We start from the raw sequence: 14,410 nt of genomic DNA on the forward strand, positions 1-14,410 counted from the left end.
TATGCAGCTTGTTTCTCAAGGAGGGATGTATGGTTATATTGCTCAGTTTCTCTGCTTTCGTGGCACACACACTCGAATTGAGTCTGCTCAACATCCCATAGTTCTATAAGCAGGCTGTGACAGATTCTTGTTTGTTTAAAGATTTCCTCTAATTCCAGCGATTAGTGTTGAATGTTCTTTGATGACTATGTTTCCTGCCACAGGACCATTGTTACGACCCCTGCCTGCCTCCTGGGTCATGGATTTTCCCTTTCTCTGTATCAAAGGTCAGACTTGAGGGATAACTTTTATTGCTTGGAGGTAAGTCCCTCTTTGCTATCTTGCCCCCCGCCATAGAATATAGGTTTGGGGTTTGGGAGGGGGCTTTATATTACTGGCTTAATATGGGCCTCTTTCGTATTTTCGACAACTAGGCATAAAAAAATGGCAGGCCAATACCTCCATTTCTCCATCACTTTGATCCAATTTACCCACTAATTAAGAAGCCAATGCTAAAGCCCCCAACTTCATATCCCTTTCTCACTCAATTCTGATTTCACAATGCAGTCTCCCTCGAGGATGCCTTCCACCTTGGATAGAGGCTAGATCCCTCGTTACTCATATTAGCAGTCAGGATGCCCTTGCAGCAGCTTGCTGACACCTCCATCCAAAGCGCCCCCCACCCGGACTTAAATGTCTGCGGTAGACCCTGGACATGTTCTCAAAACATCATCATAGCCACCTGTCAATCAGTATGACATTCCATAATACCTAGAAGATAGCATCCTTGATTTTCCACCCCACACCGCTCACCCCCCACAGTTCCTGCCTCAGTGGGTGTCACCTTACTAAGGTGCCTCAGTGCTTCTGCACTTTCCATGCCCTGAGCACTGCACCTACAGAGCCATTAGGGACAGACCACTGCATCGAAATTCCCTCTGCAAACGTTCATCCCTCACACAGCTTCATTTGGGCACTTGGCTCATTCTCCACAGGAGAGACAATGTAACTCGTGATTTCACTTCACAGTTTATACTTATGTATGTCGTATCTTATGGACAATGCCAAGTGTTGCTAAATCGCCCTTCTCTGAGGTAGACATGAAGAAATGTCTACCCCTGCTCCTGGGATCCCAAGAAAAAGACAGAGTCACAATTCAGCCAAAGTTCATTCAAGGGAACGAATGAGTTTATTAAACTTCCTCACAGAGCCTGGATGAGGAGTTACATACAGGGTTGTAGGCATGTCTCCTCCATCTGGCCATACCTGAAAGCCTTACCCAGCAGTGATAATGGCTTCCACGTAGCCCACTATAGCTCCCTCCAGTATGCACAACACACACACACACACACACACACAGAAACACACACACACATATATATACAAATCAACAGATGAACATTTACAATCAATTTTGATGAAAGAGAACACTGAAAATTGAAGTCCATTTAGGCAATATTGGCCTACCAAGTTTTCAGTGCTTGCCTTCCATTGGCCTTATTCCTTTTTAAGTAAATGCATTTATTGTGTTTGAATATAAAGTATTTGTGGAAATTTGTTTTCTTTCCTTTTGTGGAAATGCATACTGCTAATTTTAGCTTTCTCTGGGAACTTGAAAGCCTAAAATACTCTCTAGACTAGAGAAGAAGCTTCCCTGACTTAGGATCCTTCATATTGGGCAACGATATTTTAGCTGATAACCATAGAATCAAGAGGATAGGGTTTGGCCAGGAGAGAGATAGCTCAGTAGCTAAGAACAGTTGCTTCTCTTCCAGAGGTCCCTGGTTCTGTTCCCAGCACTGACTTCCCTGCTCATAAATGAGGTTAACACTATTGTAGCAGGAATGCTATGTCCTCTTTTGATCCCATTAGATTCCAGCACTCACCTAACATACAAAAGCACAGATAGCTTTCAAAGAAGAGGGGAGAGAAGGGACAGAACCGACTATAACATAAAGAGAGCCCTGTTTTTTCTAAAGACACAAACAAACAAAGGAGGGTGTTTTCTAGAAAAGGTAGATTTTCAATCCATCACTGGCTGGTGGCCATGGCAATCTTCTCTTTTCAACAAATCATCTTAAAGCTATGTGGTGACAAAGGCATTTATTAAGTTTCCTAAGCCCCGCCCCTACAAGCTGTGACATGAGTACTTCCTGTCTAGTCCCCGGATGTTAGAAGAGCCTCGCGGGATGGCCTCCATCCACCCTGTTTGGCCTCCTCTCCTCTCGTGTCCCGACTAATTCCATGGGACCACCTCAGGTACCATCATAGACTTTTGTCCTTTCACCAACTGTCTCTTCCAAAGCCCCCTCTCCTCTAACGCCCCTGTCGACTGTCTTTTGGGGCCAGCAACTTCCTGTTTGTCCTGTCATCGTGGTCCTTAGTCATCTAACATCGTCCTGGCCATTACGGTCCGAGTAGCCATTGTCGTCCTTAACACAACTCACTCAAGGCCTTGGTGAGGGATCTATAGTGTCATGTCTGCCCCAGGGGATCAAGATCCAACCAGAGAGTCCCCAGACAACCCAGTAGCCCTTGAGGGAGAGTGGGTACAAGAAGCTGCAGGGGGCAGCGAGATGGGCCATGAGTCCGGCCTCGATGGGGCCTCTGCCACACCTGCCATTGAAGAAATACTGGCCTTTCATCCTAGGGGGGTGGACAATGTTGGGCCTGAGAGAAACCAGCAAGAAGCGGGTGATAGGAGAGAGAGCTCAGGTGCTGAGGAAGACTCAGATATTGAACCTGCTGAGGAGGAGGGGGCAGGGGAGGAGATGGAAAACATAAGAGATCAAGAAATGATGGCTGACCAACGATTCCCAATGGCTGGCTTCCTATTTATGTTTATGGATGTGATCCGTGCCCTTCTCAACCGTGTCTATCACAACGACCAAGCCACGATTAGGCGCCCCCGTGCAAACCACAGAATGGTGGAAACACCTGGTCCTTCAGCTTCTGGCCGCTCGAGTCAGGTCCAAGTTCCATCCGGGCCCATTCCATCCACAGTGAGGGCCACAGAGTATGAGGCCCGGGCCTCATACTCTCTAGGCCTGGCCCGAAGCTTGCCAGAGATTATCTCTACATTTCCGGAGCTGGAGGAGCCTCTAGACTTCGAGGAAGCAGCAGATCATTACCTGCCAGAGCCACGTCTTTACACGCGGGAGCCAGCAGTTAGGGCAGCAGCCCAGGAACAAGCAGGAGAAGAGATGGCAGTACAGGCGACAGCGGAAGAAGAACCAAAAAAGGAAGTCACCGAGCACGCCATGACCTCAGAGGGTAAGGAAACAAGCTCTAGGGACCTGGATGAGGGGTTTAGTGCTGGGCATCGGTTGGGAGGAAGGGAATAAGGACAAAGATTGTCACTGAGAGGGAGAGGGAGGATGAGATCAGGGCTTCTCTGGGTGCAACAAATGACTCTGCTCAGTGCTGGCCTCTAGTGGGCAAAGTCATGGCTGGGCGGGAAATGCCTCTGAGGTCAAATGGATCTGGTTAAAAAATTGGTTCATGCCAGGCAGTGGTGGGCAAAGCCTTGACTCCCAGCACTCTGGAGGCAGAGGCGGGGGGATCTCTGTGATGGAGGTCAGGCCTATAGCAATTTTTACTAGTTTTTGATTTGAGACAGTCTCATGTAGCCTAGATTGGCCTTGAGCTCAGTATGTAGCCCAGATGTCCAAAAGAGAGCTTGGGAGCTAATAGAACGGAAATCTGACAATAAAAGAACGAGCAAATGGTGTTGCTCATTCTGTTTATGGCTTTCAAAGGTGTCGAGGCTCTTAGGAGCTTGATGCTCTGCATGGGTGAACTAGTTTGGAGCCCGTGCTGGGAAGGGAGTGTTAGTATTCATGGCTTGAGAAAAATTAACCATGGAATTCGTACTTGAGGCAAACATGCATCTCCCTGCCCAGGTACTGCCGAGGTGTAATGCATGCAATGGGGACCAATGCTTCTGATGTCTTCCTCAAAGGAGAGGAAGTGAACATCACTGTTTGGGATATCTGCTGGAAAAGGGAAAGAATTGTCACCGTGGGGATGAGCAGGTGGCAGAGGTGTGAAGATTAGGGAAGGGGTAGCATGAACAGAGAGAAGGGAGGTGATTACTGGTTTTGTAGTTACTCATTTGCCCCTCTTTATCCCGAGAGTAGAGGTGGGTGGCATTATTGGGTGGGAATGAGGCTATTTTTTTCTGTCGGGTTTTTAATGATCTTTACTAAATAAACAGGCGAATCCCATTGTGATACCCGGAATGACAAATCCGGCATCTTTGAGGGGGAGGAGGAGGAAGAAAAAGAAGAAGAACAAAAGAACCAAGAAGAACATGGTGAAGTCAGCCCAGATCCAGCAGACCGCAGCACCGGAAAATCCAGGTTCCTGTGCTGATTTTTGAGTATCCATCACCATCCCTGCAGTTACTTGTCAGTTGTGCCATCTTGTTTTCAATTCTAATTAATTAATTGAGGAAACTTTACTTTGATTCCAAACAAAATTCAATTTAGCTATTTTGGACTGAGACAAAATCGCCATATACTTGCTAATCTGAATTGTAGTGTGTACTTGGTGGCGATTCCTGGGTTATTCTGAAATGTTTTGTCCATCAGTGTAAGACTAATAGCAAGTAGTAAAGCTATTAGACTTAACACCCGTATCAAATCCAGACCAATATCTGTACAGAGAACAACTGTCAGAATAACGGTGGTGGTGGCTGGGTTGGGCACTAGCTGCATCCTCAGTGCTCGGCCACAGTTATGCAGTCACCTCCTACAGACAAATAGTAAACAGCTGGTACTTCAATTAGAATCATGTTTAATGGTTAACAACTAAATATTCATTTAGCTATAGATTTTCATATTTTATACCAGTCCAAAGAAATGTAGTCCTAATAGGACAATTCAACACCGAACCTACAATTAATATTCAAGAAATTTTTTCTTTCAGTATCTTTAAGTGATTAGCATTTTTCTTCTCTTTCCTTTCTCTGTCCTTCTTTCTTTCCTTTTTTCCCTGTACTTTCACAGCTGAGTGCTCCATAAAGCATGCAGAAGCCAAGGGCCCAGGAGGGTAAGGAAGCATCACCTGTGCAAATGGCACTGGCTTTTCTAGCTCGACAGCTTTCTTTCCATGACAGCAAAAATTTTCTAGAAGAATAAACACCTCACACAAGACTGGGGTTGTGGCTCATGGGGTTGGAATGTGCAGGGCAGTAGTTCAATTCAGAGAGGAGCACACACACACACACAAACACAGACACACACACACACACACACACACACACACACACACACACCAGTAGTCAAAATGTTGGTGTAATCACTTGATTTGTTGCATAAGCACCCTAATGGTTCTGGGTTTAATTTATAAGAGAAAAGCATGATGATTTTCTGTAACTGCTGAGATAAAACACAAATATGTCAGACATGCACCAATGGCTGCTCACTTTCTTAAATATAGGAAGCAGATTAATCTTGTATAATTTGTCATTCTCTCTCATTTTTATCTGTAGTTAAGAAGAATAGGAAGAAAAGGATGAAGAACGAAACATTCTTAAACGCGAGTAAATTTAGGTTTCCCACTTCTAGATGTACAACAAGGTTTCATTACTGACATCTTTCTAGGTTCAGTATCTTGTAGTGATATTTCTCCTTAGGAGTTTAACATCGTTCACTCAAGTTCCAAACAAAACCGTGTCATGGGATAAAATAAAGCATAGGCATGATTTGGAGGCAGCACTGTAATTCTAATTTACTTCTTTCGTGTTCATTTGACAGGGATAGCAAGCATTTAATGCCTGTTTTCATTTACTTTATTGCAGCTAAGTCATTAATAAAACAAGCTTACAACAATTTTATAGACAGGAAGATGGAGTATAAGGCTTTAGTTGAAATTCCATGATAGTAGCCAGTTACATGTGCATGTTCTTACCTGTTACAGATATGTTTGATAATATTTGATAAAGTGAAAAATGTGATTTTAAAAAGAAATGAACAGAAATATTGGTAGCTTTTACCTAGATAAATAATTTTTCATGCGTTTCTTCTTTTACCTTTTTTTTTTGCCTTACTTTCACTGAAAGGCGAACCTGTTTTATTTTATTGTGTTCCAAATGAAATTCAATGCGAATTCTAAAAAAAAAAATTGTAATTTGTTTTTGAGACATGTTTTCTTTGTATAGCTTTGGGTCCTCTCCTGGAACTCTGTAGACCAGGCTGGCCTCGAACACCCAGAGATCTGCCTGCCTCTGTCTCTGCATCTTGAGTGCTGAGATTAAAGGCATGCACCCTTAAAACCATTTTTATACGTGAGGCAGCAAACCTTTAAAGCTGTGCTCCCTCGTCCGTGAGGTACTACTCCCAGGTACCCATTGAACACTTAACATATGATTAACCCTATTAGACATATGCTATGTGGAAAACTATGGACAATATCTCATTTACTACATGCCTAAATGACAACCTATTGGGTTAACCAAAAAACTGTGAAAATTACTGTCACGTGCTTATTTATAAAATATTTTATTTTGCCTTTTTGATTGTGATAATTTTATTATTGAAGAATTTCAAGAGACTTTTCAAAAGATTTATTTTTATTGTTATTTATGTGTGTGTGTGTGTGTGTGTGTGTGTGTGTGTGTGTATCTTAGTGTGTGAGTGTGTACCCATACAGAATAGAAGAAGGCACCAGATCCCTTGGAACTGGAGGTACAAGAGGCTTGAGACACCCAACGTAGGTGCTGGGACCCAAACTCTGGTCCTCTGGAAGAAGAGCAAGTACTCTTAACTACTTAACTAACCATCCAATCCCTGTAATGCCTTCTCTATTAATTGTTCTCTTATAAGAATGTGTTCCTTATCTCACATTACTAGTTAGAATTTAGACACTATTTTTTCAGATATTGGGACAGCAGAACCTGCTTTTTCCATGGTCCCATTTTCTTGGAACAGTTTTCTCCATTTTTTTTTTCACTGTAAGGTGCTGCCTGTCCTAAGATGAACTGCTGGTAGCTAACAGAAAAGAAAAAGGCTTTGTTTCTGAATTCATTGAAATAAACTGTGTTTTTTGGTGAATAAAATAGCTATTGAAAGGTGTGTGTCCATTGCTATCTTTTTGTTCTGTTTGTGTTCATAGCCCTATTTTGTGTTCCAGTAATTATAGCTTGATTTGTTTTCAGCCCATGTCCTTATGGCTACACTTAGCACTCTTTCCACTTGGAATTATCACGTACAGTATTTTCTGCAGGACTTGTTTAGTGGACACGAATTCTTTTAGCTGGTTTGTATTGTGAAAACTTCTTTCTTCTTCAACTCTAGAAAGTAGTTTTACTGGGTCAAGTTAGCTGGGTTGGCACCTGTGGTCTCAGAACGTGGATAACTTTGCTTTAGGCTTTTCTTACTTTTAACTTTTCCACTGAGAAGTCAGTGGATGTTATTTTTATATCAATGATTGGAATGTGCTTTCCTTTATGAGACCAGTGATTTTTAAATTCATTAGTTCTGTTTGTTTTCTCCTAGAAAAGTGTTTATGCTCTATCTGCATTTACAACTTTCTGACAGAAGAGGGCACCAGACTCCACTATAGATGGTCATGAGCCATTATGTGGTTGCTGGGAATTGAACTCAGAACCTCTGGATGAGCAGTCAGTCCTCTTAACTGCTGAGCCATTACTCGAGCTCCCCCATTATTTTAATTAAGACATATCATTTTACCCCTCCCTTTTCCCTCATTTGAACCCTCCTACATACCCCCTGATTTCTTTCAAATTCATGTCCTCTTTTCTTAACTGCTGTTAATATATCTGACAGACTTTCCTGTGAAGCAGGGAATGTTGAAGGGCTGTCTGACCTTGTCTTGCTTATATGTGTGTGTGTAATGTGTGTGTATATGTGTGTGTGTGTGTGTTTATGTGTGTGAGTGTGTTTGTATATATGTATGCGTAACCAATTTAGTCCTTATACTGTCTGTATACTTTCCTGCCTAACTTTATCCTGTTCATCTACTGGCCAGTCACCTTCTTTATTACACCAATAACAATGAAAAATTTTCACCTTGTACAAAAAGATAATTCCACAGCATTTCCTGCTTTTGTCAGTTTAAAATGGAAGTTTTTCACTTTAAATTAGTAAAAATATACAACAAAGTAAGAATTACAGTTATAATTAGTCCATTTGTATTTGACAAAATTAAAGAAAGTATTTCATTATTCATCTTATCTTTGTGACTCCAAATTTGTACCTAATTTACTTTCTCTCCTAAGGAAAACTGTAATTTTCTAGTCTTCAATTGCATCAAAGACCCCAGAGAGATGAAAGGTTACCTAATAACAGGGGTATCAGGCTGCTTGACAAGTCACCCAAAGTTCCTATGTAATGTTGGGGAATCCAGCTCTGGCCTACAGGTATAGCATATCGGACAGACTTTTCTGTGAAGCAGGGAATTTTGAAGAACTGCCCTCCCTTGTCTTAGCAAAGCTTAGCAGTCACCTTTCTCGTGTTTATATCATCTCAGCCAGCAGTTTATATCATCTCAGCCAGCAGCCTTGAAACTGTCCTGGATGTGGGATTCTGAGGAGACTGTAACAGAGACATTTTGAAATGCTGAAACACCTGGGGGTCATCTGTTTTTATTGGTGTTTGACCCCTTAGCTGTGAAAATACATAAACTTTTAAAGGTATCAAACATATCTGACACAAGTATAGACTGTGTATTGTACGTAAGTCAGCCAAAGATTTTTTTGTTTTATGTTTGAGCAGGTAAAATATATATCATATGTCTTGTAGCTCTTTTAGGTTTATTTCTTTGTGTATGCAGTCAGATTTTTTCAGGTGGCCTTTTGCTATCAAACCTAATTTTTCTTAACCTGAAATGAATCCATAGCCTCTCATGTTCTGTGGAAATTAAAGCATAAACTCTCCCCCAAAATAACATAATTTTTGACTTGAATTTTGAAGTCAATATATTTTTCAAATATACAGGTTTTTTGGATTTTACAGGTTGTATAGTCCAGGGTCTCTTAGCAGCTGAAAATATTAAAGATAACCCAGTAACATTCAGGAACCAGATTCTCTGTATTTCTCATTTTTATGTGGCTTATCATATTTATATTGTTCTATTCCCTTTAAAAGAACTTTATTTTCTCTTCCCAAGTCTATTTTTTTAACACCCTGTAACCCACTGAGAAGTTTTAATCGTCTGAATCTGTCTTTACTGTTTATCCGTAACCTTTTCTGTCTGTGATGGAGGAAGGTCATTGGCTAATAAAGGAACTGCCTTGGCCCATTTTATTGGTTAGAAGATAGGTGGGAGGAGTAAACAGAACAGAACGCTGGGAGGAAGAGGATGTGAGCTCAGAGACTCAACAGCTCTCCTCTCTGGAGCAGACGCCTGAGAGAGACACCATGCCCCGCTCCCGGGATGAAGCTCCGACCCAGGATGGACTAGGCTAGAATCTCCCCGGTAAGTGCACCTTGGGGTGCTACACACAGATGATTAGAAATGGGCTAAATTAATATGTGAGAATTAGCCTAGAAGAGAATGGGCCAAGCAGTGTTTAAAAGAATACAGTGTCCTTGTAATTATTTCGGGGCATAAGCTAGCTGGGCAGGCGGCTGGGGTGTTGGGGACGCAGCCCCACTGCCGCTCTTATTACTTCACTTAATGACCAAAGCTTTCTAAAGGAGTGATGTATTGTATCAAACAGCATGTAGGTTATAATTGTATAGTGTTTAGGGTGTAGTATATATCGCTGAATTGCATTCCACTTTGGAATAATTCCTTTCATGCCATGTTGTATTTTGTTTAAATAAAAATTACTCTTGGGATCAAAAACACTGATGACAACTTATGCTGGAGAGGTTGTGGGGTAAACACTCCTACATTGCTGGTGGGAATGCAAGCTGGTACAGCCTCTTTGGATGGCAGTGTGGTGATTTCTCAGAAAATTAAGAAACAACCTTCCTCAAGACCCAGTAATACCATTTTTGAGTATATGTCCAAAGGAAGCTCAATTGTACCACAATGACATGTGCTCAACTATGTTCATAGAAGTATTGTTTTTTTATAGCCAGAACATGGAAACAACCTAAATGTCCTTCAACTGAAAAAGGATAAGGAAAATGTGGTGCATTTACACAATGGAGTACTACACAGCAGAAAAAAATACATCTTGAATTTTGCAGGCAAATGGATGGAGCTAGAAAACATCATTTTGAGTGAGGTAACCCAGACTCAGAAAGAGAATTATCATATGTAATCACTCATAAGTGGTTTTTAAACATAAATCAAATAAATCCAGCCCACAAATCACAATCTCAGAGAGCCTAAACAACAATGAGGATCCATAGATCCAATCTACATGGGAAGTATATCTCCTGAGTAAATTGGGAGCATGGGGACCATGGGAGAGTGTTGAAGGGGAGGGGAGAGGCATGGATGAGAGCAGAGAAAAATATAGAGCTCAATAAAAATCAGGTAAAAAAAAAACAAAGAAAAACACTGCTTGGTGGCCAAGATCCTGAGACAAGGGGAATCCAGATGCTATTTTTCTGCTAAAGGAACATGCCAATAAAATGTCTCTTAAAGACATTCCGCTGTGAAAAACAATTACTCCTGAGGCCTACAAAATTTTTCAGCAGGTAAAGGCCTTTAGCAAAAAGCCTGAGTATATGATGTGGATTTCTGAAACCCAATAGTGGAAGAAGACTATACCCACAAGTTGTCCCCTAACTTCCAGTAGTGCACTATGGTGTGGCGCGCACACACACACACAAACAGAGAGAGAGAGAGAGAGAGAGAGAGAGAGAGAGAGAGAGAGAGACAGAGACAGAGACAGAGAGAGAGACAGAGAAAGAGACTAAATAAAGAAATAGGCAAGCAAATAAATAAATAATTGTTTAGAAAGAGTTCTTTAATGCAAACCTGGGACAGATATTGAAGAAGAAAAAGGTGAACTCAGTTGGTTCCATATTCACTCTTTGACTTGGGCTTCTTAGCTGCTCATCTGTCAGAGGGTCAAAATATTCTTCCACTGGACATTTGGTTTTCTGCTTGCTCTCAGTAATGAATCCCAGAGACACATTAACTGTTTACCAGGGACAGAGGTATAAATGAGTTTGAAACTATAAAGGCCCTCTGGTCTAGGCAGACAACAGATGCCTGGATAGTTAGTAAAGAAATCAAAGGAGGAGACCAAAACCTAAAATATAAATGTGCAAAGCTACCAAGGATATGGTGTGCTTTTCTTTATAAATATTCATTTTCAGTTTTATGTGCACACTTTACAGATTAAACCAATTATGAATTATGAATATTTCTAAATCATCCATGAAAACAAAACCAATTGTTATATTTATTTAATAGATGTAATTTATCATTTGGGAGCCTAGTTCTATTAGATAAAAGACACATTTGAGAATCTGATGTAAGACGTAAATAAATTTACATAAGTAAATTTGAAGATATAAACATGAAAAGAGAGAATTAAGCTTGTTTTTTAAAAAGTATTTATTAATTGAGAAATTCACATGACATATTTTGATCATCTTCAATCTCAACCCTAATCCCTCCAAGATTTACCTCCTTTCTTACCCATGCAACACTTTGTCCTCATTTTGTAGAATCTCATCAGATCCATTTTGTGCTATGCATAGACTTTTGGGTTGAGGACCACCTACTGTATGCCAACACACAAACACACAAATAAATAAGTGATAAATAAATAAATAGAGAAATAAAATTTGAGGAGTTGGGAAGTGGCATAGATGAAACTTGTCATTATTTTTGTTTTGTTTTCGGGACAGTTTCTCTGTGTAGCCCTGGCAATCCTGGAACTCTCTCTATAGACCAGGCTAGCACCAAACTCAGAGGTTTGCCTGCCTCTTTAGTTCTGAGAATAAAGGTATTTGCAATCACATCTAGCTGCACTTACTACTATTAAGAAAACCCAGGACTCCATTGTGTAAATGTACCACATTTTCTTAATCCATTCTTTGGTTGAGAGGCATCTAGGTTGTTTCCAGGTTCTACACAGAGGTAAAAAATAATGAATGAACATCTTGAAATTTGCATGCAAATGAATGGATCTGGAGAAAACCATGTTGAGTGAGGAAATCCAGACCCAGAAGGACAAATATAATAGGCAGTTACTCGCAAGTGGCTCTTAGGCATAAAGCAAAAAAAAAAAAAAAGCCAGCCTACAGGCCATAACCCCAGAGAAACTAGATGACAAAGAGGATGCTAAGAGAGACACACATGGATCTACATAGGAAGGTGGAAACAACAAAATCTCCTAGTAAATTAGGCGTGTATTGGTCGTGGAAGAGGGTAGAAAATGGGAGAAAGGGAGGCGAGTGGAGAAAAATCTATAGCTCAATAAAAAACAATAAAAAAAGAAAACCCAGCTCAATATCATGGGTTAACTGTCACTACAGAAGGGATCCGATGCACTCTTCTTTCTCGCCTCCATGAGAACCAGAAAAGTACATGGTACCAATATATACATGGCAAGTAAACACTTGTACACCTAAAATAAAATAGATAATTATTATTACATTTTTTTGCTTTGAGGAGATTTTTTTATTTCCCATACAATTCTCTAAAATTTCCTACTTAGCTGCTTCTTTGTCAATTGTATTGCCATTTCATATAAAGATAAGGTTAAATTCTTTCACTATCACCTTTTTGGCAAATGCAAAAGGGATAGGATTTCTCTGTAGATTCAATTCAGAGTTGGTTCTAATAATTATACCACACACAGAATGGGTGTTTTCTAGGGAGATGCAAGACAGGTCAAATAATGTCAGCATGGTATAAAAGGGAATGGTCTTTAAAACTGGACATTTGAAGGGTTCTATAATTTAAAGTCTTCTGATTCTCATACCAGTGTAATTTCTGAGGTTTCTCATTGTGGTTGTTTTTTTTTTGCTTCATTTTCATTTTTTATTGTTTTTATTGTGCTATGGTTTGCATATTAGTTAAGATTACTCATGTGAGAGAAAGAGCTGGTCCTGCCCCTCACGGACCGCAGAGCAAATCCTGCACCTCACCTGGGCAGCGCACTAGAGCTGACCTGGTTGGTGGGCAAACAGGTATGCCAACCCTGAGGGCATGAGAGCAGGAGAGCTGACCCAGATTCCCCTCATCTGCCATCTCGTGGCATATGTGAGGGAAAGGTGATCACCCCTGCCCCTTGTCAAAGTGGCCTGAGAGTAGGAAACCTGGCCCTGTGTCTCACCAACTGCAGCACTCAGAAGAGTGGCCCCTGCACATCACCTGTGCAACACAGTGTGGCCCTAGTAGTGGGGGTGCAGTTGAGCGGGAACCAAGGGCTTGAGAGAAGGAGAAATGAACCTGTTCCATTCTGACTGGCCCTTGATAATAAATAGAACACACCTGTCAAGAGAGTGGACAGGTTTAGTTCACATGGAATATTACACTCTGCTGCTCCTTCAAGGATGGAGTGGGGGGAAAAAAGCTTCATTTGGGAATGAAAAATATTTGAGCAGACTCTAGGGGTTTCTTTACATTGCTATCTTCTAATAAACTGCTGTGAAAAAAGAAAATCAAATTCACCTATCAAAAAATTGACAATTAAAAATCTGAGGGTTCACCTCAAAGAGCTACATACATTTTGGGATCACTCATTTTATAAATACCACTTGAAAGGAACAAATTGGTGTATTATTTTAGTTTATTATGGACACAAGGAAATATTGTTTTTGTAATTAGTTGGCAACTATATTGCCTTCTAACTTTGCAGGTTTGTAATAATTTATCATCTTAATAATGAATTAAATCTTGAAAAGTATCAATAAACCTCATTGGGCCTTAACTATACTAGTTACTGGACTTTTGTTCTTTAGATGTGAAAAGGCTTTGAAACCATGACATGCACAAAATGTTGCCTCACCTGTATCCGAACAACTTACATATAATAGGAAATATGGAAGGAGCAGCATGGATGTGCCACAGAAATTTAGGCATGTCATAATCCACAAATTTTGCAATGCTATATAGATCAGTCCTTTTCAAATTTCCATATGCATGCCAGTCACTTGATAAAACTTATCAAGCTGTAGATTCCAAGGGGCTGGAGAGATGTTCAGTCCCAACAAACACATCCAGTAGCCAACAAAGAACTCTAACTCCAGCTCAAGGGGATCTGACACTCTCTCCAGGCCTCTGTGGGCACCTGTACACACATCCATTCAGAAACATGGATGCTCATAGACATCAATAAAGGTGATTTGAATTTTTTTAAATTTATTAGATTTTTTTAAAAAAATACCAATCCAAACTCCCACTCCCTCTGCTCCTCCCCTTCCCTCCACACATCCTCCCAAACCACCCCCATCTAATTCTCAGAGAGGGTAAGGCACATTGCTTTGGAAAAGGTCTAAGGCCCTCTCTACTATATCTAGCTGAACAAGGTATACATCCAAAGAGAATA

At 40.8% G+C, this 14,410-nt stretch overlaps 1 protein-coding gene across 1 annotated transcript; it reads left to right on the plus strand.

Moving 5' to 3' along the window:
- Positions 1 to 2,456: 2,456 nt before the first annotated feature.
- On the plus strand, positions 2,457 to 4,353 carry LOC121439851 (cancer/testis antigen 47A-like). The gene is made up of 2 exons (XM_041640463.1): positions 2,457 to 3,252; positions 4,196 to 4,353. Exons 1-2 carry the CDS (start codon positions 2,457 to 2,459, stop codon positions 4,351 to 4,353), a joined length of 954 nt encoding a protein of 317 aa, XP_041496397.1.
- Positions 4,354 to 14,410: the final 10,057 nt, after the last annotated feature.

Source organism: Microtus oregoni, unplaced genomic scaffold (genome assembly GCF_018167655.1).
Source record: "Microtus oregoni isolate MIOR12 unplaced genomic scaffold, Mior012 000063F_ref0000156, whole genome shotgun sequence".
NCBI lineage: Eukaryota > Metazoa > Chordata > Mammalia > Rodentia > Cricetidae > Microtus > Microtus oregoni.